At 41.4% G+C, this 24,640-nt stretch overlaps 1 protein-coding gene across 2 annotated transcripts; it reads right to left on the minus strand.

The window, feature by feature from the left end:
- LOC135697471 (uncharacterized) lies at positions 1 to 24,374 on the minus strand. 2 transcript variants are annotated; one of them, XM_065217215.1, is made up of 7 exons: positions 24,129 to 24,374; positions 23,861 to 24,052; positions 22,239 to 22,496; positions 9,877 to 10,092; positions 9,479 to 9,670; positions 8,786 to 9,058; positions 1 to 488 (listed from the first exon to the last, which is right to left on the minus strand). In XM_065217215.1, the coding sequence occupies exons 1-7, from the start codon at positions 24,219 to 24,221 to the stop codon at positions 423 to 425; spliced, it is 1,290 nt and encodes a 429-aa protein (XP_065073287.1). In that variant the 5' UTR covers positions 24,222 to 24,374; the 3' UTR covers positions 1 to 422. The 2 variants fall into 2 exon arrangements, with proteins under 2 accessions (XP_065073287.1, XP_065073288.1); XM_065217216.1 differs by lacking the exon at positions 9,877 to 10,092 and having other exon boundaries at positions 24,129 to 24,370.
- Between the last annotated feature and the right edge of the window lie 266 nt (positions 24,375 to 24,640).

Genomic DNA, 24,640 nt, shown 5'->3' on the forward strand with positions numbered 1-24,640 from the left:
TTTTGTTTTATTTATGATTTATTTTCCTCTGTTTCTCACACGCTCGCTCACTCTCCAACATATCCTTCGAAGTATTTCATCTAGGATCGTTCATCATCATCATCACAGCAATATATGTTTAATAAATGTTGATTGAAAGGAATAAAATATAAAATAAAAGCAAACTGGAAAGAGCAGGGTGGCACGCGGCTATGTAGTAACAACAACAATAATAAAACCGCTGGCAAACCTGGATGATGTTGACGACGGCGGTTATCATACACACCCACACACCGTATAATCTGTGGTGAAGGTTCGCCGTTTGCCACTTTTCTCCGTTGATAAACGTAGAAAAAAAATTAGTTGTTTCGCGGAAGAAAGCCTCTCCCTCTCTGCCTCAGCTCTGTGTGTATTTGTGTGTATGGTCGGACCCCCAGTCCGATTTACGTTACACACTTGCGTCGATACGAATGACATCTCATGGAGCAGCAATCCTCCTGGCGGGAGCACTGTTGATGAAGAGAAGAAAAGAAAAGAGGCAAGTTCAGCGCAATACGACCTCAATAAGATCTGTGAGTACTTGAACCGCGAGTTCGTTCGGATGGTTCGTGCGATTTGCGGAAGAGACGGGACAACGACGTCTTTCATCCGCTTGTGGTTGGCAGCAGTGGGAGTGGGAGGATTAGGATTCGCGATGATGTACGGTGACAGGTCGATAAATGTTTGCTGGATGGGAAGCGGCACATCGGCGGCAACACGAGAGTTAATCAAATATTCATTTATATTGGTACACGTCATTTTCGATTGTAAATCACGCTGAGATAAGCGAGATGCCGGAGGGTTACTTGAGCTGTAAGCCCTTGATTGAATGCGGGGATTTTGGTGGGGGAGCAGGTTGGCGATTGCTGTGTTATGGGTGGGCTTAGGAGTATTGTTAATAGAGCTGTATATTGTTGTAAGTGTTCTGAGTTCTGTGAAACATAAATTATGATTGTGAGTCCAGCACAATTGGAAGTAGATGGTTAAGCAGAATGATTCCTAAAGTTCAAATTTTCTATTTTTACTACTCGAAAAACCCGCCTTTTGCCAAATAAGACTAATATACGACTGATATTGGGTTTCCGAGCTTTCATGTTAGCCAATTATCAGCCTTATATTTCAATAAGATGAATTAGTAGGCTTATTGGTTACTTGCATAATCTCAAACAGTTTCAAACAGGGTGATCAGGAAAATTTCATTTTGAAATTCCGGTTTGTTTTCTTAATTTCCCAAGATGAAATCTAAAAAATCTCGGTTGTTATTATTCAGCAAAAAAAAGGAAAGTAATGAAATGATTGACGTAGTATTGCGCTTCAGACGGAAGCGTGTAGCTTTCAGTGGAGACACAAGGGAAATGTTCCACCAGTTCCTGATCCGGCAGAGGGATAAGCAAACCCAGAGATTCGTTTTTCGGGAACGACAGGGACATACACCACAAATATTCGTTATGGATGTAGCTACGTTTGGAGCAGCCTGCTCACCGTGTATCGCACAGTACCTAAAAAACAAGAATGCGGAGCAGTTTCCCGAGGCTGCGAAAGCTATCATCAATAATCACTACGTAGATGACTATCTCGATAGTGTGGATACGGTTGAAGAAGCGGTGAGACTGATCGAAGACGTTAAATACGTACACTCCATGGCTGGCATGGAAATTCGGAACTTCGTATCAAATTCCACCGAGGTGCTAGAACTGATTGGTGAAAGCAGCAAAGTCCAGGAGAAGTCAATGAATATTGAAGCGAAGGTCGAAAGAGTACTTGGAATGGTGTGGGGACCTTCGGAGGATATCTTCAGCTTTGACAACAGCTTGAAGGTAGAAGTACGAAGCATCGTTGAAAGTCAGGAAGCACCTACCAAACGTCAAGTGCTACGAACGATCATGTCACTTTTCGATCCGTTAGGACTAGAATTTGGAGGACTGGATCGCTGTGGGACGAATCGATCAACTGTGAAATACTAGAAGACTGGCGCAAGTGGAGCGGACTTCTAACAAAAATTAACGAAGTTCGCGTCCCAAGATGCTTTTTTCCAAGACAAGTGCCACACCACAGGATTCCCAAATACACGTCTTCGTGGATGCGAGTGAAAATGCGTACGCTTGCGTTGCGTACCTCCGTAGCTTTTTCGACGGAGCACCTCGATGTACACTGATAGCAGCGAAGACAAAAGTAGCGCCGTTGAAGCTTATCTCAATTCCACGGCTGGAGCTACAAGCAGCCCTAATCGGTTCCCGACTGTTGGAAAGTATCTGCAAGGCGTTGGAAATACCAGTGGCTGCTAGATACCTATGGTCTGACTCTTCGACAGAGATCCGAAACTCGACGCTACCATCAGTTCGTTGGCTTCCGGGTTGGAGAGATACTGTCCACAACTGGCGAAAAGCCTAGCCACGAAATGGGGAGACGGACCCAGCTTCAATCCACAGGACTGGTGGTACACCGGACCGAAATTTTTGAGAGAATCAGATGAAACCTGGCAGACAGAAACAAGGAAGGAGTTTACCACCGAGGAGGATTTTCGCGCTGTCTTTCTTCATCATCGAACCATGCCACAGTCGCTAATAAATGTAGAACGGTTTTCCAGATGGTCTAGGCTTCATCGAACAGCCGGGTACGTAATCAGGGCGATCAAAAGAATCCGGGGACTAAAACCGGAGGGTCATTTGACGCAAGAAGAATTGAAGAAAGTGGAAGTACTGATTTGGCGACAGATGCAGATGCAGGAGTATTCGGACGAGTATGCAACGCTCATATACAACAAAACACATCCAGAAGCGGAACCGAAGCTGATTGATAGAAAATGCGCGCTTTACCGAATGTCTCCTATGCTAGACGATGACGGTGTCCTCAGAATGAATAGCCGCATTACAGCGGCACCTATGTTGGCATTAAATGCAAGGTACCCAATCTTTCTTCCAAAGGATAATCGGGTGACCAAGTTGCTCGTAAAAAGCTACCACGTTCGTTTTTTGCATGGAAACCACCAGACTGTCGTGAACGAGATCCGGCAGCGGTACTGGATTCCACAACTACGCGTAGTAGTAGCAAAAATCGCCAAGCAATGCCAATTCTGTAAAATTAGAAACGCAGCATCGCAGACTACGATCATGGCACCACTTCCAGAAATTCGGTTAACCGCGTACATACGCCCATTTACGCACACTGGGGTAGATTATTTTGGACCAACTTTCGTAAAACGGGGTCGCTGTTCACATGCCTGTCAGTCCGAGCGGTGCACCTGGAAGTTGTACGCAGCCAGTCTATCCAGTCGTGCGTAATGGACATAAGAAGATTCGTGGCGCGCAGAGGTTCACCAGCGACGTTTTACTCCGACAACGGAACTAATTTCGTCGGAGCAAACAACTTGTTGCAAGAGCAACTCCGAGTAATCTACGAACACTGTGCAGCAACGTTTACGAATTCAGACACGAGATGGCTCTTCAATCCACCACTCGTGCCCCACCTGAGAGGACCATGGGAGCGCATGGTAAGATCGGTGAAGGCAGCCATGGCAGCGTTAGCAGAGCATCCACACCATCCCAGCGATGAGGTTCTGGAGACTGTAGTGCTCGAAGCTGAATCGATAGTAAACTAGAGACTACTCACGTACATTCCGCTAGATCACGCAGAACAAGAAGCACTTACGCCAAACCACTTCCTACTCTTCCACGGAATGAAAGGCGTGAACCAGCCTCTTCGGAATTTGGCGGAAGAATCCGCAAACCGCTAGAAACTGGCGCAGCATCTGATCGACACGTTTTGGAGTCGCTGCAGTCGCGAATATCTGCCCACGTTGACACGGCGCACCAAATGGTTCAAGCCGGTGAAACCGGTGAAACCCGGTGACCTGGTGGTGGTAGTCAATGAAGGCAAGCGTAACGGATGGACTCGAGGCAAAGGACGGGCAAGTTCGACGGGCCGTGGTGAACACGTCAAGAGGAACGATCAGCCGAGCCGCTACCTTGATGCATCAGGAGGACCGGAAGTGTATGTCTCGGGCGAACCGGAACTGCACGGGCGAGGGGATGTTGGCGAACCCACTGGGCAGTCGTCACGGGCTGTCAAGTGAGTTCCGGTTCCGCCCTTTGCGTGACTCGGTAAGCAGCATGACAGATATGACAGCAAAGCATAAAATGTAAAAATGTTAAACGGAAGAAAAAGGGAGAGTGAGAAAATTGAGCTGAAGAGAAAAACAAAGAAACTATCAGAACAATTGGATAAAAGATCTAGTAGGGTCAGTATAGAAGAGTGTAATTTGGATAATTAAATTAAATACTTGAGTGAATTTGTTGGGGCAACCGAAACAGAAGCGCTGGGAACACTGCCTGCGCCATAACGTTCCATCGCTTTCCTGCTGGGCTCATCGTTGACAGCTGTGCTGTCATACGATAGACGTCATCGCCAGCATAACTGGATACCGTCCTAAATTTAGGTTGTCCTTTTGATTGTCTAGTTAACCTTTTACCACTATAGTCGCGTATTTTAATAAATGTAGTTTTTATCGTTTACGTGCGCGTTAATGTTATTTTACAGTGATCAACTATCACGGCCACCTCTGAACAACGCGTCGTAACAGTGGCGACGAGGATGGGATGCCGGAAACGTTGGTGTCAGATAATGGCACCCAATTCACAAGCTCGGAATTCGCTCAGTTCTGCAAGACGAATGGAATCGACCACGTAACAACTGCACCGTTTCACCCACAATCAAACGGCCAAGCAGAGCGATTTGTCGACACGTTCAAGCGAGCGATCAAGAAGCTTGAAGAGGGGAGAAGTTCGACCGATGAAGCCTTGGATACGTTCTTGCTGGCCTACCGAAGCACATCTAACCGGTCAGCGCCAGAAGGTCTATCCCCGTCGGAGATCATGTTCGGACGACGTTTACGCACCTGTCTCGAACTGCTACGTCCATCACCAGAACGTCCACCGACCAGAAGAAGTCCAGTATGAGGTCCTTTAGTCCAAGTGATCTCGTCTACGCCAAGATCTACACCAAGAACACCTGGAACTGGGTTCCTGGAACGGTTATTGAAAGAGTAGGACGAGTGATGTACAACGTGTTGACCGATAGTCGTCGCTTAGTCCGATCGCACCTGAACCAGCTGAGGAGTAGAACGTCAGTCTGCTCGAATCAAGGTCCTGGATCCAGCCAGTCATCGAAGCATAAGCAACTTCCGCTGCAAGCTCTATTCGATACGTGGAATCCAGCAACTACGACTGCAAGCGACATTATTCGAACACGAATTCCCAACGTTGTCTCCACCTACTAGTCCGGCTACCAGCACGGACATGTCGTCATCGTCCTCGTCTTCGAGTACCACATCTTCCAGCTTCGAATCGGCTGCTGCAAGCACACCAACGGTGCAGCCAAAAGTACAGCTACCAAGGCGTTCTTCGAGACTTAGAAGACCGCCTCAGAGTTTCAACCTGTATCATCGGTTCTAGAGGGGAGATGTTGGGGCAACCGAAACAGAAGCGCTGGGAACACTGCCTGTGCCATAACGTTCCATCGCTTTCCTGGGCTCATCGTTGACAGCTGTGCTGTCGATACGATAGCCGTCATCGCCATCATAACCGGATACCGTCCTAAATTTAGGTTGTCCTTTTGATTGTCTAGTTAACCTTTTACCACGATAGTCGCGTACTACAGTGATCAACTATCACGGCCACCTCTGAACAACGCGTCGTAACAGAATTGAAGCGAGAACTAATTTGAAGTGTGGATAATTGGAGCAAGAACGGAAGCAGACAGAGAGGAACGAAGAGGAGCGTTTCGAGCGTCAAACTGTTTTAAGGAGCTGTGTCGAGACGCTGATGCCAACCCCTGGGGCGACGCATACCGAGTCGTGATGGCGAAGATCAGAGGTCCAACGATGCCCGCTGAAATGTGTCCAGAGAAGCTGAAAGTCATCGTGGAAGGACTATTCCCGAAGCACGACCCAACGACCTGGCCACCTACACCGTACGGAGAAGGAGCGGGAGATAACGTCGAAGTCACCAACGAGGAACTCGTAGCAGTGGCGAAAGGATTGACGGTGAAGAAAGCTCCCGGTCCGGATGGAATCCCCAACGTAGCGTTGAAAGCGCCGATCCAGGCACCCCCGGACATGTTCAGGATGGTGCTGCAGAAATGCCTGGACGAGGGTCACTTCCCTGACAGGTGGAAGATACAGAAGCTGATGTTGCTGCCGAAACCAGGAAAACCGCTGGGGGATCCAGCATCGTACAGGCCTATATGCCTGCTGGATACACTCGGAAAACTCTTGGAGAGGATCATCCTAAACAGGCTGACGAAATCAACGGAGAGTGAGCACGGATTGTCGGAAAGGCAGTTCGGATTCCGGAAAGGGAGATCGACTGTGGATGCAATTCGGACAGTGGTCGAGAGAGCCGAGAAGGCGTCCAAACAGAAGCGGAAAGGAGATCGATATTGCGCCGTGATAACGATCGACGTCAAGAATGCGTTCAACAGCGCCAGCTGGGAGCCCCGAGCAAAGCTGGATATCAAATTGAAATCAAAATTTGCTGTTATGATGTAACTTATTTTGAATACTCCAGTTGATCTCATTTTGGTTGACTTAACGGATAACACAGCAAAAATGAGAGCAAAATTTTACACTGTTGACTCAAACTTAAATTAAATTTTAAACAAGACGTTAACAGCAAAACTTCAAGTTAAGTTGCTTTCATTTAAAAAGTTTTGACTGCATAATGAAAGCACAATATGATATCAGACTTATGTCGCGAGAATTGAAATCAAAATGAGTTTTCATTATGATAGGAACTGCAAACTTTAACCTCGGGAGGCCATCGCCGAAGCGCTGCATAGGATGAGAGTCCCTGATTACCTGTGCAGGATCCTGAGAAGTTTTTTTTTTCCAGAACCAGGTTCTGATCTACAAGACAGACATCGGCCAGAGATCAATTAATATCACAGCGGGAGTTCCACAAGGCTCCATCCTTGGTCCAACGCTCTGGAACGGGATGTACAACGGCGTGCTAACGCTGTAACTGCCCAAAGGAGTTGAGATCGTTGGCTTTGCGGACGACGTCGTTTTGACGGTAACAGGCGAGACGCTGGAAGAGGTGGAAGTGTTGGCGACCGAGGCGATCAACATGATTGGTAACTAGATGCAACGAGCGAAGCTGCAGATAGCCCACCACAAAACGTAAGTGTTATTGGTCAGTAACTGTAAAGCGGTACAGCGGGCAGAAATCACCGTCGGGGAGCACGCCATAGCCTCGAAGCGTATGTGGAAATACCTGGGAGTGATGATCGATGACCGCCTAATCATCAACAGCCACGTCGAATATGCCTGTGAGAAGGGTTCAAAGGCCATCAACGCGATAGCTAGAATCATGTCGAACAACGCTGGTCCCAGCAGTAGTAAGAGGCGTCTTCTGGCCAGTGTGTCGTCATCGATACTGAGGTATTGAGGTCCAACCTGGGTTGCAGCACTGGAAACGAAGCAGAACCAAAGCAAACTGAGCAGTACGTTTCGGCTCATGGCCATGCAAGTCGTGATTGCGTACAGAACCATCTCGTCGGAGGCAGTATGCGTTATCGCCGGAATGATCCCTATCGGCATCACCTTGGCGGAGGACACCGAGTGCTACAGGCGGAGGGAAGCCGGAAGAGCACGGAAAGTTGTGAGAGTGGAGTCATTGGCTAAGTGGCAACAGGAGTGGAACACGAGAGAGAACGGTAAATGGACACATATACTAATACCGATTCTTTCGACCTACAGTTTTTCAAAGTGGCCTGGGGTCAAATTGACCCCAAGGTACAGACAGACTAAGGGTTAAAGGAAATCTGACGCAAGTTCGAATGAAATTTTTTACAACTTTTGGTGATTTTTATCGAAAATTTACAAAACTTTTGAAGAAACTGGTTACAAATGAAACCATAATGTACTTTAAAAGATATTGGCCATTTGCTTAAACATAATTATTCCCAACTGTTATCGTTTTTTTTTTTTAATTAATTGAAATGTTTTGATTGTTTTCTTTTCTTTTGATTTTTAATTTTCCAGTACTCTTCATAAATTATATCAATTGTCCACCAAAAGCAAAATCAAATCAAAATGTTCAGTAATTTCAGTGAAATTATCCATCGAACATAAACAAGGATTAGTCATTTCCATTTAATTCCAGTAACTTAATTGCTTATCCTGGATAGATACACATACTTCAGTGTCCGGTACTAAAACTTGGCTCGTCCGTAGATTTAGCCGAGTATTAGAAACTGACTGCGTATTGTACACGAAATACACGTCTCTGTCTTTCTCTGTTTTTTTCTAGAGAGTAACCGAGCTTCCGTGAATAATTGCCAGGCATGAACTTCTAATTTCCATTTTCCCTGTCCCACAAGTTCTCCCAAAAAGTTCAACCCGGGAAATAACGCCATAAAAAAAAACTTTATTGCAATTAATCACCACACAGAAAACTCCCGCATCGCGTAATCAAATCTAGGCACGCAAACGATCGTTTTCCGCTTTCGGCACTCAGTTGGTCTCGCTCGACCCGCAAGTGGAAAGCGAAAGTGTGACGAAATCGTTCGGGATACAAATGACCGACCCGTTCGTTGTTACAAGGGGCAGCTAGCTGAACCTATTTCAAATTCAGGGTTCACATTTTCAAACGCTAATTTGTCCTTGTCAGCAAAATTTCGATTTAGGTTCAGTAAAACCAGATAGAATTTAGAGTATCATGCGTATGAAGACAGTTTTGAAGTAGAGTCTTATAATTACAAGTTCACTCACCCCTTCACCAACGACTGCACAGTGCTTTTCGGCTCCACTCCGCGCTCCAATGTTGGCCCGTTTCAGCGAAGCACTGGCGCTGGAATCCCTGGAAGGTGCCGGTGCCCCACCGCCGAAGCGCGTTATCAGTTCATCCAAACTGTTGACCTGCACGAACGGTCCGTTGGCGGCGGAGGGCCGTGTCAGTTCCGACTCGGGAACTCCAAGGTTGATTTGAGTCGCGCAGAATGATTTGAAGCAAGCTCCCGAGCAGCACTCTTTGCTGTGGAAGCACTGATAATGTGGGGAAGATATAATGAAAGAAAGCAAAAGAAGAATTATTAATGGAATTAACCAGAACCAGAATAACAAGTTTAGAAAAAAAAGGCATCACGGGTTTTTTTTTTCAAATGGCATGCGTCACTGGAGCAGGGGTGGATGCGCCTTTTGACGGTCAAATCGGTGATGAAGAACTTCTTGGAAAAATGCCTCGTTTCCAATTGGTGTTTACCGCATGTGGTTCGAATTGCGTTTCAATCAGCCATTGCCATCTCAATTGGCTATTATCGTATTTCAGATAATGTTTTCAAAACAACTACCAACACCCTTCCGGGATGAACACCAAACTAGTAAACATGAACTCGCGCCTAAGACACTTAGCTAGTTGCGTCTTAGCATTTTCCTAAAACTCGTCCAATCATAAAACCAACTTACGTAGTGTCCATTAGTGAGACATTGCCTGTCGCTGGTGCCGAAACGATTGGACGTGTCGATGTTATTAATGGCAGGTTGTTGAACTGGAATTCCCGACGATGTCAGCTGCTGTGTTCCTAGATTGTAGTTCTGGACGCACTTGTACGAGAAGCTCAGACAGCTCCGGGAACAGCAATCGGCTGCCGTGAGGCACTGCAGATTTTTATTCGCATCGTGAGGAGAGGGTGCAAACATGGCATGACATGAAAATAAGCAGAGAAGAAGGAATCAAATATTAATGAGTTAATACCGTCTTAAGGTCAGTTTGCCGGTTGCATCGCGAGAGGTGGGGATTTTAGCGCTGTTTGGCACGGAAAAGATTGTCGTCTGTGTAATTGAAAGCTGATGGATATAATTACATATTCGCCAACTGCGGCGCATTTCTGCGGAGGAGATGAAGACGAGTCACTGGTACCATCAAAGCGATTGGCGAACCCACCGGAATTCATAACGGTGTTTACAGGTGTTGGCCGGGGCAGTAAGAAACCCCCGGATGTTTGCAGTTGTCGATTGGTCACGCATTTGTACGAGTAGCTCAGGCACGATCCGGAGCAGCATTCGGACGAGGTTAGACACTGTTGACGAGGAAGGCAATGAGGGTATTTGTTTTGGTGATTTTGATGGATCTCTTGTTATTGCCGGGCAAAGCCACAGAGAAAGCGATTTGGGATAGAGCGTCTTGAAGTGGGTTTGGAAATTAGTGCGCGTTTGGATTTTGTATGATACAGAAAACTCTTCATGCGTGTGAAAGGATTATCAAGATTTAGAATTATTAGCAGTCTATTATTAGCTGTTAGGACATAACCATACGGAAACTAGATGATTTGGTTGCATTTTTTTTTTGCGGAACTTAAAGCCAAATTGGAATCAAATGCTTATATTGGACAAACTATGCAGAACAACTTTGTTGAAGATCGCAAATCGATTCAACATCTGTGTAAAATGTTAATCATTATTTAATTCTGGTCTAGTGCTCTGCGTGTTCCTACCAAACGTACTTTAGAACAGCGTGCTTGCGCTTGAGGTGCCCGCTAAATGATGTATGTTCTATATTTTTTTAACTTTTTTTTAACTGAAATCGAATCAATTTGTGGTTTTTGACAAAGTTGTTCTGCATAGTTTGTTTTAATCTTAATCTCAGGTATAGATTAATGTGTGTATTTTTTTTTCATTCTCCCGCAAATCCAGATGAGAACCAAATTCGTCCAAATTTGGCACAGTTGTTGAGGACCTAAATACAAATAGAAAAGCAGTGGGAAGCAGGGGGTTTTAAACTTGACCCTCTGTAATGAAGATATGTTTTTTGTATGGTTCGAATGGTTTGAACGAAAACAAGAATGTGGGTAATAGGTAATAGAGAATTGAATGGAGATGAAAATTGAAACAGATTAATTTTGATGAGTATGGTTCTTTGGCAGATTCCTATAATGAGAAAAGCTCGCTTTTTTTTTAGCAGAATAGAGTGGAGGTGATACAGAATCACAGATGTATGCAACTCAGTCCGCATCGTGCTCTCTTGCCGTGCGGATCTATTTGCTTTTTGCTGAAGGAAGTGTTACTACTACAGGGTGTCTACTCAATCCAAGGAATCAAATTCCCTGAGTTTTCCAGGTTTTTCCAGGTCGGATGAAAAAAATTCCAGGTGCATACAAATTATACACATTATTATTTTATCTATTTATCCATCTGGAATCCATTTTATGTACTTATTGATTTATGTTATTTTCGATTGTTTAAACTTGGGCGTTGGTACTTATAAGTCGGCACAGCAAAAAAGTGATTGAATATTACAGCAGAACAGATGCACATAGGTTGTTTAATATTAATTTGTACAATTTATGTTTAGTAAATGCACCAAAAGTGGAGATACGTTAGTACAATGTACTTCTATAGCGGCTTAGGGAGATTCTATAAGCCACCATAGGAACACATTGCTCTAAAGTACCTCCACTATTGGTGCATTTATCCTACACATAATTTGCGAAAAGAAATTATATCCATGGGTGTAATATTGTATTTGGTTTTTGCAATCACATTAGTTATTCAAACAGTAGCATGCATTACGTTAATCAAATATTACATTCTTTTTTGGTATTTGTGTGGTATTTTTTTTTAAATCAAGAATATAAATACAAGCTAGAAACCTGTCTATACTATTTCCATAAAACGATATATCAAAATTTGATAACAATATGCTTTCAAAAACAAAATATCATTTTGATAATATGTTTGAGTCCAACTCTGTTTGGAAGATCAAGACAGAATAAATCATGGTTTCACATGTCTAAAATCTCTTAAGATCCGTTTAGACTATCTAATTTTGACCGCCACCATAGTGAAAAATCTGCTCGAATTTACTTTTGAAACACTTTGTCGAACCCCCCTGTTTGCTGGTGTTCACACTGCTTGCACATCTATAAAGAACTGTCAATTTAGATTTTAATACAAAACTGTATCAGGAATCAAAAGTAACTACTTCCATTACCGGAAAATTGCTCTAATTTCGGCAGACGTATTTGCTTTTATTATTTTAAATAAAATGAGAAAGAGAAGATGAACTTTGTGGAGTAGGAAATGGTTGCTCAGGAGGAACATCGGCAGGGATCTGGCTCATATTGTCCATCAAGAGCTGCGATATGAAGATGAAAATGAATTTCAAAACTTCGCCAGGATGTCGATACCAACTTTAGACAAGCTAGTGGGAGAAGTTCTTCCTTGAGTTCTGAAAATTTCTGTTAACAACTCAATTCTTCAAGGTCTTCAAACCTTCTGACGTCCCTGAAGTTTTGTTTCTGTTCGCCGGTAAAATTTCTTTAAAGATCAACAATCTTTCCTGACAATCTACAAATTTCTCGGTAGTTCTACAGATTTCTTTGAAGTTCTGTGTGTTCTTCAGAAGTTCTGAAAATTTTCCTAAAGATCTACAAGGTTCCTGAATCCCTGAAGATTGAAGATCCTTGAAGATCAAAAATTATCTCTGATGTTCACAAAATTTCTAATAATCTACAAACTCCTCGAAAGTTCTGTAATTTTCTCTGTAGATTTTCATGGTTCAATTAATATCTGCAAATATCTCTGAACATCTATACAATTTTCTAAAGAATTAAAAGATTATCTAGAAATTTTTGAGCTTTCCGGAAGTTTTAGGAAGTATTCTGACGTTTTTTTTTTTTATTTTTTCTGAAGCTGTGCAAATATCTCTACAGATCAGCTAACTTACCTGAAGTTCTGTAAATGTCTTTCAAAATCCAAGAACTGCAGTAAAATTCTGAAAATTTATTAAAACATCTGCTAATTTTTGAGTAGATTTACGATCTACCCTCTGAACTTTTCTGAAGTTTCTAAAATTTATTTCAAATTCTGTAAAGGTTTTTTGAAGTACTGTATTTCTGCTCTAAAGATCTACGAACTGCCTTGAAGTTCAAAAATTTTTACAGTAGATCTTCGAACTTTTCTAAAGTTCTTTAAATTTCTTTGTGGATTCTTGATCTAAAGATCAGTGAACTTTCCCGAAGATCTGTGAATTTTGCTGAAGTTTTGCAAATTTTTCTAAAAACGTACCAACTTTCTGACGTTTTACAGACTTTTTTTTAAGGTCTACGGACTTCTCTTAAGGTCTACGGACTTCTCTTAAGGTCTACGGACTTCTCTTAAGGTCTACGGACTTCTCTGAAGTTCTTTAGATCTATCTATTTCCGACTTTCATGGAGTTCTGCAAAATATTGTACTTTTTTACTTCGCTGCGATTTGTTTTTGGAATTGAGGTGCTTTACTGACATATAACGAATTTTTCTGATGATCACACATTTGTGAGAAACTGTGAAACTTTCTGTCAAATTCCTGCAAATATCTTTAAAGTTTTGTAAATTTGTCTTAAGCTCCGTAGCTCCATTCCCAAGATCTACAAAAAAAAAAAACTTGAGGCTCAATAAATTTCTCAGTAGATCTGCAAACTTCTCTGATGTTTTGTAAATTCCTCTCGGGTTACCCTGAAGATTTAAAAATTTCCTTGAAGATTACCTAAAGTTGTCAAAATTTATCTGAAAATATTTGAGGTTCTTTGAAGTTTAAAATGTCTCTCTCAAGATCTACGAATTTTCCTGAAATTGTGTAATTTTTTTTAAGTCGCCGAACTTCCCTGAAGTTTTGCAATTTTTACTGAAGATCCATTAACATTTCTGACATTCTTGTGATTTTTTCAGATGTCCTGTAATTTTTTCTAAGTTCTGTAGCTTTGTTCTGAATATCTACGAGCTTTTCTATTGTTGAATAATGTTTTGAGGATCTCCAAACTTCTGTGAAATACTTTATATTTCACTGTAGATTCTTGAACTTGTCTGAAGTTATGCGAATTTCCCTGAAGATTTGCAAAATTTCGCTTATAGTTTTACAAACTGATTTCAATTATTTTTGCTTGCTTGAAGTTTTGAAAATTTCTTTGAACATTTATCTGAAGATCTACGACCTCTCTTGTGATTTTGTTTTTATGAATTTCTGTTAATTACTTTTAATTTGTTTGTAGTTCTGTTCTCAAGATCTACGAACTACCCTGAAGCTCAACAAATTTCTCAGTAGATCTCCGGCCTTCTCTGAAGCCCAAAAAAAATTCTCTGTAGACTCTCAGACCTGCTGTCTGGCATGCTTATTCTTATACAATATATGCGACGTATGCTTCCTTTTGACAGTTGCCAGTCTCTCTTTTTCGGCTGTTTCCTTTTTACGACGATTTTGATCCTCCACATACAAATCAGCGAAGAGCGAGCGTGACAAGACTCTCTAATGAACTTGCCTCGTTCGCACACGTTTTCTTAGCTGTCAGATGCTTGTGAAGTTCAGTCTCCTTAAGAAACGTTTCGAGAAACTGAACGAAAAACTTCTTTTGAATTACGAATGAAGTGATAATTGGAAAATTCCCTGAGTGGAACCAAAATTCCCTGAATATTCCAGGTTTTCCAGAAAAAAATAAATTCCCTGTAAATTCCCGGTTTTCCAGGTTTTGTCAGGTAGTAGACACCCTGTACTACCTAAAGCTACAACAAATTTAAACAGCACTTTTCAGTGCTCAACCTGTAAAAAAATAGTTCTACCTTGTTCAACTCTTATTCCTCTTCGATCCTTGTTTGGGCCTTACCCGTGGTAATCCTTCTTGGATATCGATTTGGAAAATTCCTCATTGATCCTTCAAATTCTTATAGTAATCTGCTTGGAGGTCAATTTGGATAAACGCAAAAGAAAGGGGTAAACTCTTGACCCCCCTTCTGATGAAATTAATTTGAGTAATCAATTTGATTTGATCACGGATGATGAGAATGATCCATCATCCAAGAAAAATTCTAGTAAACTTTCCCGGCTTAATGCCAAGAAGGAAAAGATTCCCCCTATTGTGATAACCACTTCCGATTTCCATGCTCTTCGCATGGAACTTTTGAATTTTTCACTACAAATTGGACGTCGGGGTGAATGCCGTGTATTGGCTGAAACCTTGGACGGATTTAAATGTCTTCTCAAGTATCTTACTGAGAAGCAGCACAAATGTTTTACTTACGACACCAAAACTGAACGTGTGTTCAAGGTTGTCATGAAAGGACTGCCCAGTGGTGAATCCCTGGATCAGATCAAAGATGAACTGGTAAAATTACTTGGAGTTGTGCCACTCCAAGTAATCAAAATGAAAATGTAATCCTGTCCTGGCGATTCGCACAACGAGATATCTAATGATTTTTATTTAGTCCACTTCAAGTCTAGTGAACTAAACAACCTTAAGGCCTTAGAAAAAGCTAGCCTTATGCTCCATGTCCGAGTGAAGTGGGAACACTTCAGGAAGACTGGAGGAAATTTCCAAAACCTCACTCAGTGCCGTAAGTGCCAGGCATGGGGTCACGGAACTAAAAATTGCTACATGCCAGCTAAATGCATGAATTGTGGTGATTCCTCTCACGCAAAGGACGACTGTCCTGTGAAGGAAGATCCTAAGAAATTTAAATGTTCATATTTTAGTGAAAACCACAAATCCAATTTTTGGGAATGTAAGACTCGCAAAGCGATCCTACATTCTCGTTCTAACCGTCAGGTAGGAAACGCTCCACGTTTCCGACCAGATACAAATTCCTCTGCTGTTAACAACGGTCAGCGAGGAACAAATTCTACATTCGTACCCGTAGGTACAAATATCACCCCTGCTTCAAATGTTTCATCTGTACCTACTCCCCTCGCTGCTAACAATGTTCAGCGAGTTAATGGAGCTACCTATGCTGCTATTGCAGCGGGTAGAAATCAAAATACTAACCAACGTACTAACGGAAATTTTAAAAATTTTCAAACTGGAGTAAAGTTTGCTAATAATATAGTCATGACTTTAAAATTCAGTAATGGATTTCAAAGCTTTAAATATTTTAAATTGGAATGCTCGATCTCTTAAAGATAATGAAGACGAGCTATTAAACTTTTTGAGAGTTCATAACGTGCATATTGCCGTTATAACTGAAACGTTTCTTAAACCTGACCATAAGATTAAGAAGGACGCAAATTATTTAATTTATAGAAATGATCGTCTTGACCTGTGATGGCGTTGCCATCATTGTTCATAGACGAATTAAACATAAAATTCTTTCTTCATTTGAAACCAAAGTTTTTGAAACTTTGGGAGTTTCTGTTGAAACAAAATTTAGACAACTTACGTTAATAGCTGCCTATTTGCCATTCCAATGCGTAGGCCAGCAAAAGAATTTTCTCAAGGGTGACCTCCAGAAACTTACCCGTCATAGGTCTAAATTCTTCATTATTGGTGATTTTAATGCAAAACACCGCTCATGGAATAATGCTCAAAGCAATTCCAATGGTAATATTCTGTTTGATGATTGTTCTGCAGGTTATTACACTATTCAATATCTAAACAGCCCAACATGCTTTTCTTCTGCAAGGAATCCCTCAACTATTAACTGATTCATGTCAACTTTGTAGCCAATTGGTTACCCATACTGACTTCGGTTCTGATCACCTTCCAGTAACTTTTGAAATTTCCCAAGAAATAATTTCTAATCCTAACAGCTCTACTTTCAATTACCATAGAGCTGATTGGAAGCAATATCGAACATTTATGGAATATAACTTCGATCCAAACATTCCTTTGCTAACCAAAAATGAAATTGATTATGCTCTTGAATCTCTGACTACTTCTATAGTTGAAGCAAGAGCTGCCTCAGTACCAAAATGCGAGGTTAAATTCAATTCAATTATAATAGACGACGATCTTCAGCTCTTGATCCGTCTTAAAAATGTCCGTAGGAGACAATATCAAAGAACACGCGATCCTGCCATGAAGGTTATCTGGCGGGATTTGCAAAAACAAATTAAAAAGCGATTCTCTGCCCTGAGGAACAAAAATTTTGAAAATATTGTTTCGAAATTAGACCCGAGTTCCAAACCCACTAGAGGTTAGGTTGCACAGACTGAGAACTTAAAAACACATTGGACAACAAACGACCAGTGAGGCGATTTCGTTTAACAAAAACTTCCATCGGCTGCAGCGAGAACCAAATCCATACTTCGTGACAAACACACTTTCAATACGCCTTAACGATGGGTGATGTCACCAACACTAACCGGATAATCACGAAGTCCTTAAATTTTTCCGGCTTGATTCAGCTTAGGGAGGCTCCTACCACGAAGCCCACATGTATTTAACGCTTCGTCTGTGGCAAAGAAAAACTTACGTCAATTTGATCCCAAATTCAAATTGTCTTATCTCAGCGAATGTTTTCCGCAGTGGACTTCTAGTTTTATTCATTCTAAAAATCAATTAAATTTTCTTTGTAAAACATTTTAAATTTTAAAAATCCGTCGATCACGCGCTGAGATATAGCGATTGGAATTTGGGGTAAAATTGAAATTTTAATATAGGGGAAATGGATGTAATGTCGGCCTAAATGTCCCTAATTTGGGCCCATACATAAATTCAGTAATAGACTAAACTTTCAATAGCGACAATCATCTAGATAAAATTGATAAATAGCAGATTTTAAGCGATGGGCCCAATCTTAGATCCATAGGCCAACATTAGAGCCATTTCCCCTATTATATATTATTTTAATTCTTATCAGTCTTTTTTTGGAGGGCCACATCTCTCGGAGGAGGGGTCATTGTAAAAATATACCCATGAAGTGACACATTTTGATGTTAGAGATGTTTATACCATGAAATCTCAACCATATAGAATGTTGCTTCGTTCCGCCAAGAAGCTCAGAAATACAAGGTTTTTTATGCAACTAGGCATAATTTATGACAAAACTTACTAACACTAGATGCCGTTAAAACGAAAATGATCAAGTTACGCCTTCTAAATACACATTATATAAAGCTATATACAGGTCCTGCTCATATGGCTGGTTCCCGTCTTGAGCAAAGTTGTTCAGATGGACAAGACCTGTCCTGAGGTAAAAAGTTTGGTTCAAAATTCACTCACCAGGTTGGGCTAGTGTGATATTAATTTTGAACTGTTTGCCCTAAAATAACTTCTTGACTAGATAGAAGGTTCCCGTCTTCGGAAAAGTTGTTCAGAAGGACGTAAAGAGTTCAGCTCAGCATTCACTCACCAGGTGGCGATAGTGTGACATTGATTTTGAATTGTGTACTTTATTCTGACATATGTACTAGGAAGAAGGTCCCATCTTCGGTAAAGTTGTTCAGATGGTCAAGACCAATCCTAAGTTAAATAATTTAGTTCATCCCATTGAGCAAAGTTTTTCAGATAGACAAGACCTGTCCTCAGGTAAAAAAAATAGTTCTGAATTCACTCACCAGGTTGCGTTTGAGTGACATTCATTTTGAATTGTTTGACAAACTTAATATCTTGACTAGACAGAGGATTCCCGACTTCGGTTTTTCAGATGGACAAGACCTAATTTATGGTAAAGAGTTTAGTTCAGAATTCACTCACAAGGCAGCGCTAGTGTGACATTCATTTTCAATTGTTTTCTCTAACCAGCTAGTGCCACGAGCCGAAATGTGTCGGGATAAGGAAGGGGGTATCTTAACGGACGAACGTGAGGTGATTGAAAGGTTGGAAGCAGCACTACGATGAACATCTGAATGGCGCAGAGGCGAAGGTCCAAGGCGGCAGGAGGAATGGCTTCGTCGGTACAGCGGATCAGGGAGACATGCCAGCTCCCACGATAGGTGAAGTTAAGGATGCTATCCGACAGCTTAAGAACAGCAAAGCAGCTGGGAAAGATGGTATCGGAGCGGAACTTATCAAAATAGGCCAGGATAAGTTGGCCACTTGTCTGCACCGACTGATAGTCAGGATCTGGAATACAGAACAGCTACCGGAGGAGTAGAAAGAGGGAGTAATATGCCCAGTATATAAAAAATATGACAAACTAGAATGTGAGAATTATCGAGCGATCGCGGCCTACAAAGTGCTTTCCCAGATCATCTTTCGCCGTTTATCGCCGCTAGCAAACAGATTTGTGGGAAGCTATCAAGCTGGTTTTGTGGACGGACGATCGACAACGGACCAAATCTTTACGTTGCGGCAGATTCTCCAAAAGGGTCGTGAATATCAAGGCCCTACGCACCACCTATTCATCGATTTCAAGGCTGCCTATGATACTATTGACCGTGAAGAGCTATGGAAGATTATAGACGAGAACAGTTTTCCTGGGAAGCTGACCAGACTGATCAGGGCTACGATGGATGGTGTAAAGTGCTGCGTGAAGATATCGGGTGCGTTATCGGAATCGTTTGAAACTCGCAAAGGACTTTTACAATGCGATGGTCTTTCCTGCCTTCTGTTCAACATTGCGCTAGAAGGTGTTATGAAACGTACGGGCTTTAACATGCGGGCACGATCTTCAACAAGTCCAGCCAGTTCATCTGCTTTGCTAACATTGTCGGAAGAACGTTTCAGACCGTGGCGGAGCAGTACACTAGGCTGAAACGTGAAGCAGAGAAGGTTGGATTAAAGGTGAATACGCCGAAGACAAAGTATCTGTTAGCTAGAGGAACCGAGCGGGATAGCGCATCTTGGCAAGCTATCAAGTGAAACAAATAATCTCGAAACAACGTGAAGCAACAATGCGAACTGATGAGTAAATTCTGGGCTAAACTACTTACCATAGAATTGGTTTATTCTATCTGATCAACTTTGCTTTCTATCGAGTCAAGATGTTTAGTTAGTTCAACCAATTCAAAACTAATGTTACACGAGCGTCAGCTGATGAGTGAATTCTGTGCTGAAATTTTTACCTCAAAATAATTCGTGTCCATCTGAACAACTTTGCTGAAGACGGCAACCTTCTATCTAGTCCATCTCAGCGCAAACAATTCAAAATGAATGTCACACTAGTGTTGCCTGGTGAGTAAATTCTGAGCCTAAACTCTTTACCTTAGAATAGATCTTGTCTATCTGAACAACTTTACTCTTGATGGGATCCTTCTATCTAGTTCATGTGTTCAGTTAGGGTAAACAATTACAAATGAACACCACACTAGTGCCACCTGATGAGCGAGTTCTGAGCTAAACACTTTATCTTAGGGTTTATCTTGTACATCTGAACAACTTTGACGAATATGGAAGCCTTGTATCTAGTACATAGGTTAAGTTAGGGAAAACCAAGAAAAATGAATAGCATACTAGCGCCGCCTGGTGAGTAAATTCTGAGCTGAACTTTTTACCATAAAATAGGTTTTGGCCATCTGAAAAACTTTTCCAAAGACGGGAACTTTCTAACTAGTCAAGGTGTTAAGTAAGGGTAGACAATTGAAAATGAATGTCACACTAGCGCCATCTGATGTCTGAATTATGAACTAAACTCATTACCTTAGGATAGGTTTTGTAAATCTGGACAACTTTACCGAAGACGGTAAACTTCTATCTAGTACATATGCTAGGTCAGGGCAAACAATTCAATATGAATGTCACACTAGCGCTGCCTTATGAGTGAATCCTGAACTAAAATGTTAACCATAAAATAAGTCTTGTTCATGTGAAAAAAAAAAAATTGCCGAAGACGTGTACCTTCTATCTAGTCAATATGTTAAGTTAGGGCACACCATTCACAATGAATGTCAACTCTTTACCTCAGGATAGATCTTGTATGATCAACTTTGCTCAAGACGGGAACTGCCCTGTGCGGCATAATAGTCCCATTAGCATTTTTGGCGAAAATGAGTTATGCATTGGAATCGATTGTCAAGTACCATCACTTTCCAATGTACACGAAAAGTGTCCTTACTTTGTTCAGCAAATGTAATGTCGCGAAAAATACCAAAACTATGTTGTCCCATCCATAAGAGCCCACGAAACTAAAAATCTTCAACAGCGTTTTTCTCAGCTTGCTCAATTTGATCATTTTCATCTTAGCGTCATCTAGTGAGTATATTATGTCGTAAACTATCCATAGTTTTGAAGATCTTCTATTCATAAATATCTTTGCAGAAGGAAGTAACATCCTATATGGTTGGGATCTCGTGGTATAAACATCTCTAATATCATAACATGCCACTCCATGGGTATATTTTTACAATGACCCCTGTCCTAAGAGATCCACCCGTCTAAAAAAATCTAATGAGCTATGAGTTGTACATAAATTAGTATATAAAATATGACCATATTTTAATTTAAAAGCATACAGGAGCCATACACTGAGGCAAATAAACTTAAGAATTCCATAAGAACCACTTATGATTTTTCGCCATAAGGATTTATATTGGAAATCATAAGTTTGATCTATGAAACATAATGCATAAGTCAAAGCAATGAAATTCATAAATCAGTTTATCAAACTTAAAAAAAAAGTTATTCCTCGCTCACGTCTATCAACGCTTGGGGAATCGGATAGACTAAAGGCGTATAAGAATCACCCAATGTACTACGATCAGGCATTGAAAATCATTTACATTCATTTCATACATTCATTTACATTCATTTGCCTCTAACTTTTTTCATCAACAGCATTCCGCAAAATGATGTTTAGAGCTTTTGTAGGTTTTGATATTAGCTAAAACTTTTGCCCAGAAATCAAATCTGTATCTTTTATGCATCACGAACTAGAGCGGGCAGAACATGTTACTGTTTTTCAGTGAATGTAAAATACATTCACTTAAAAACAGTAGTGGCTTCTGTTGGCTCTGGTTCGTACGGATTTGAGTTTTTAACAAAAGTTGTAGCTAATAACAAAGCCTACAAAAGCTCCATGCATCAGTTTGCGGAATTCTGTTGATGAAAAAAGTTAGAGACAAATGAATGTAAATGAATGCACGAAATGAATGCAAATGATTTTCCATGCTTGACTACGATAGTCGTGTCTTATGAAGTCAAAATTGTCTAGGTTCATAAGTTTTACCTTACGGAATTCTTATGTTGATTTGCCTCAGTGTAAAGTTGATTGGTGGGATCATTTATAAATTACGTCATGGGTAATTAATGGAAGGTTTACTTTTGACTTAACATACATTCTGCACCCCTTTTCCACATCCGGACGAGGGCGTTGTATATACAAGAATTACTGAGCAGAAGTGGGATGTAAAGTGAAATCAAAATGGAAATAGGGATGCGCACAGCTTATAAACAAAACAAAAATAAGACTTATATCAAAGCAGAGTTAAAAACAGACGATTCGTACAGATAGCAAGCATACAGCTGAAATGTTATCACATGCACTGGGTAGACTACAAAGCACCATGCATTTTTTTTGCTCGAAGAAAGTCACGAAAAACTTACATATTCACCCAAGGCGGCACACTTTCTAGGCGGAGCAGTGGTTCCAGCCGTGATCGGTACCGTACTTTGGTCGCCTTCGCCGACGCGATTGCTCAAATCTATGGTTGTTCCAACCGTGCTGGAGCCAGTAGTCGGTTGTTGTGGTCTTGCTGGTTGCTGTTGAATACCGGACGTCCCCGATGCCGGAGGCTGTGTTGGGACACACTTGTACGAGAAGCTTAAACAACTTCCCGAGCAACACTCGGCGTGGGTAAGACACTGAGGTGAAACGGAGAGTGAACGCAAGTCAAAACACTATCAATCATATTTTTTTTCTGTTTGCACATTTGACCCATCCCTCTTGAAAGACGGTGGAAAGGAGGAGGAAATACAAACAAACAGCACACGGTTATCAGCTTTCCACGAATAACACATTCAATCTGCTCCAATTTTTGAAAAATGTAATCGCCAGTTTGTTTGAGTATTGATTGCTCACCAGGCAATGAGTCCATGTAAACAAATTCATGGTGATAATTACTCTGCTGATAGTTAATTCGTTGATTGCTACAAATAGAGGCTACTCAGCAGTTCTCTGGAGCTAATAGGTAATTGTACCGGTTGGTTGGGGGAACCACTCTAACCTTGCGAGTGAAAGAATTCCGCAGATTGATCGAGCCGATAGCGATTACGTAGAACCCAGAACAATGCGGATCCACCACACATCGAACCATGAAATAAAGAAGCGCGCGGCTGTTGTGGCCTTCAAAACGATCTACGTCGGTTTCACGAAAATTATTTATTTGCTGTCTTCTTAATAGAGTAAGTTGGGGCAAAAGTTCGCTTTGAGGCTTTTGAAGCCCGTGCAAAATAAAACGCATTTCACGCTTGTCTTTTAGAGCCAAAAATCATAAACATTGTTTGTGGAAAACCACTATTTTCGAGTGGAATTAGTTATTCGCCAAGTTCGGACAATATCTGGACACAAACTTAGAAATGATCACCGACTTCGGTAAGTTTTACCGACTTCGGTAATTTTTACCGACCTTTCAACAGCTGAACTGTTCGGTTAAAAATCTGCCATTTTAATTAGTTAGTTAGACTTTAAAACAAGGTTAACTTCACCACAATGGCAACACAGTTTTAAAATTAAAATTTAGTAAAACGGCTTTTGAAATGAGGGTCAAAGTTTTAGCTGTTGAAAGTTCGGTAAAAATTACTGAAGTTGGTAATAATTGCTAAGTGTGTAAGCTTCTCAAAAACTTTCATTAAGTTTGCGAACTTTTGTCCGATTTCTTAATTGAACTTTTGCTAAACTTCGTTTTGAACACTCCCGCGAAATAATCGCTCTAGCCACGAACGAACCGAACATGGAATTATTTTGATTTAAAATGCTTGGAGTTTTGCGATATTTTAATATTTTCAACTAAGGCAGAACTTTTGCCCCACCTTACTCTATATTGCCCGCATAAGTAATGGCTAGAACGACCGCAACGTGGATAAACTCGGCTGAAACAATTCGACACGGCTGAAGATCGGTTACGTTCAAATGAAATGATTCAACAAGCTATTCATATATGGATCACACAGGTGGTGCAAAGGTTGGATAACTACATAAAACCATTGGTTTGGCACTGGCAACTTACATATTCGCCATTTTTGGCACAGGTTTTTTGTGTGATGCTTGCTCCTCCATCGTCCGGACCACCGAAGCGATTATCTGTTATAATCGGAGCTGGAACGAATATCGTTCCAACGCTGGCACCCGGTGGCACTGGAACGCATTTGTACGAAAAACTCAAACAGCTACCAGAACAGCATTCACTGTGGGTTAAGCACTGCAAGGTGTAAAGAGGAAATTTCACTTTTCAATGCTACAACAGTCGCTAGACCAAAAAAACAATGTTTAATTACATATTCTCCGTTCGCCGCACACTTCTGATTGCCCTGAGCCTGGCTGTGGCCAATCAGCACTGCCACTGTTAGAAGCAAGATCAACTGCTTCATTTCCAAAACTGTGTAGAACAACTTTCAACCTTTCCTTCACTAGTGTGTTTTTGTTTCACTGCACAACAGGTTTCCTTAAAACCTCAAAATCTGATCGTTCTCTTCCGAGAGTATACCTGAGAGTGCAATTTCCGACTTGTGCTTACGACCGACGATTCAAGACTGCAGCTCGAGACGACACAGCATGGAGAGCATATGCTACCTCTTCTCAGTTCTCCCTAGCGAACGATCGTCGTCGGGTGGTTGAGCTTTCCGAAATCGATCGCAAAGCATAGTCAGCGATGATCGTCATCAATGACGTCATTGTAGGGGTGCCGGGACACTGCTTGGGTTTTACGTGTTTTGTTTTTGTTTTTATTTTCCATTTGCTTTGGACTGCTTATTTCGAGTTTAAAATGCATGGGGCAGTGTGAACGATA

Source organism: Ochlerotatus camptorhynchus, unplaced genomic scaffold, assembly GCF_037179485.1.
Source record: "Ochlerotatus camptorhynchus isolate MF236.1 unplaced genomic scaffold, CSIRO-AGI_Acam_v1.1 ptg000070l, whole genome shotgun sequence".
Lineage (NCBI taxonomy): Eukaryota > Metazoa > Arthropoda > Insecta > Diptera > Culicidae > Ochlerotatus > Ochlerotatus camptorhynchus.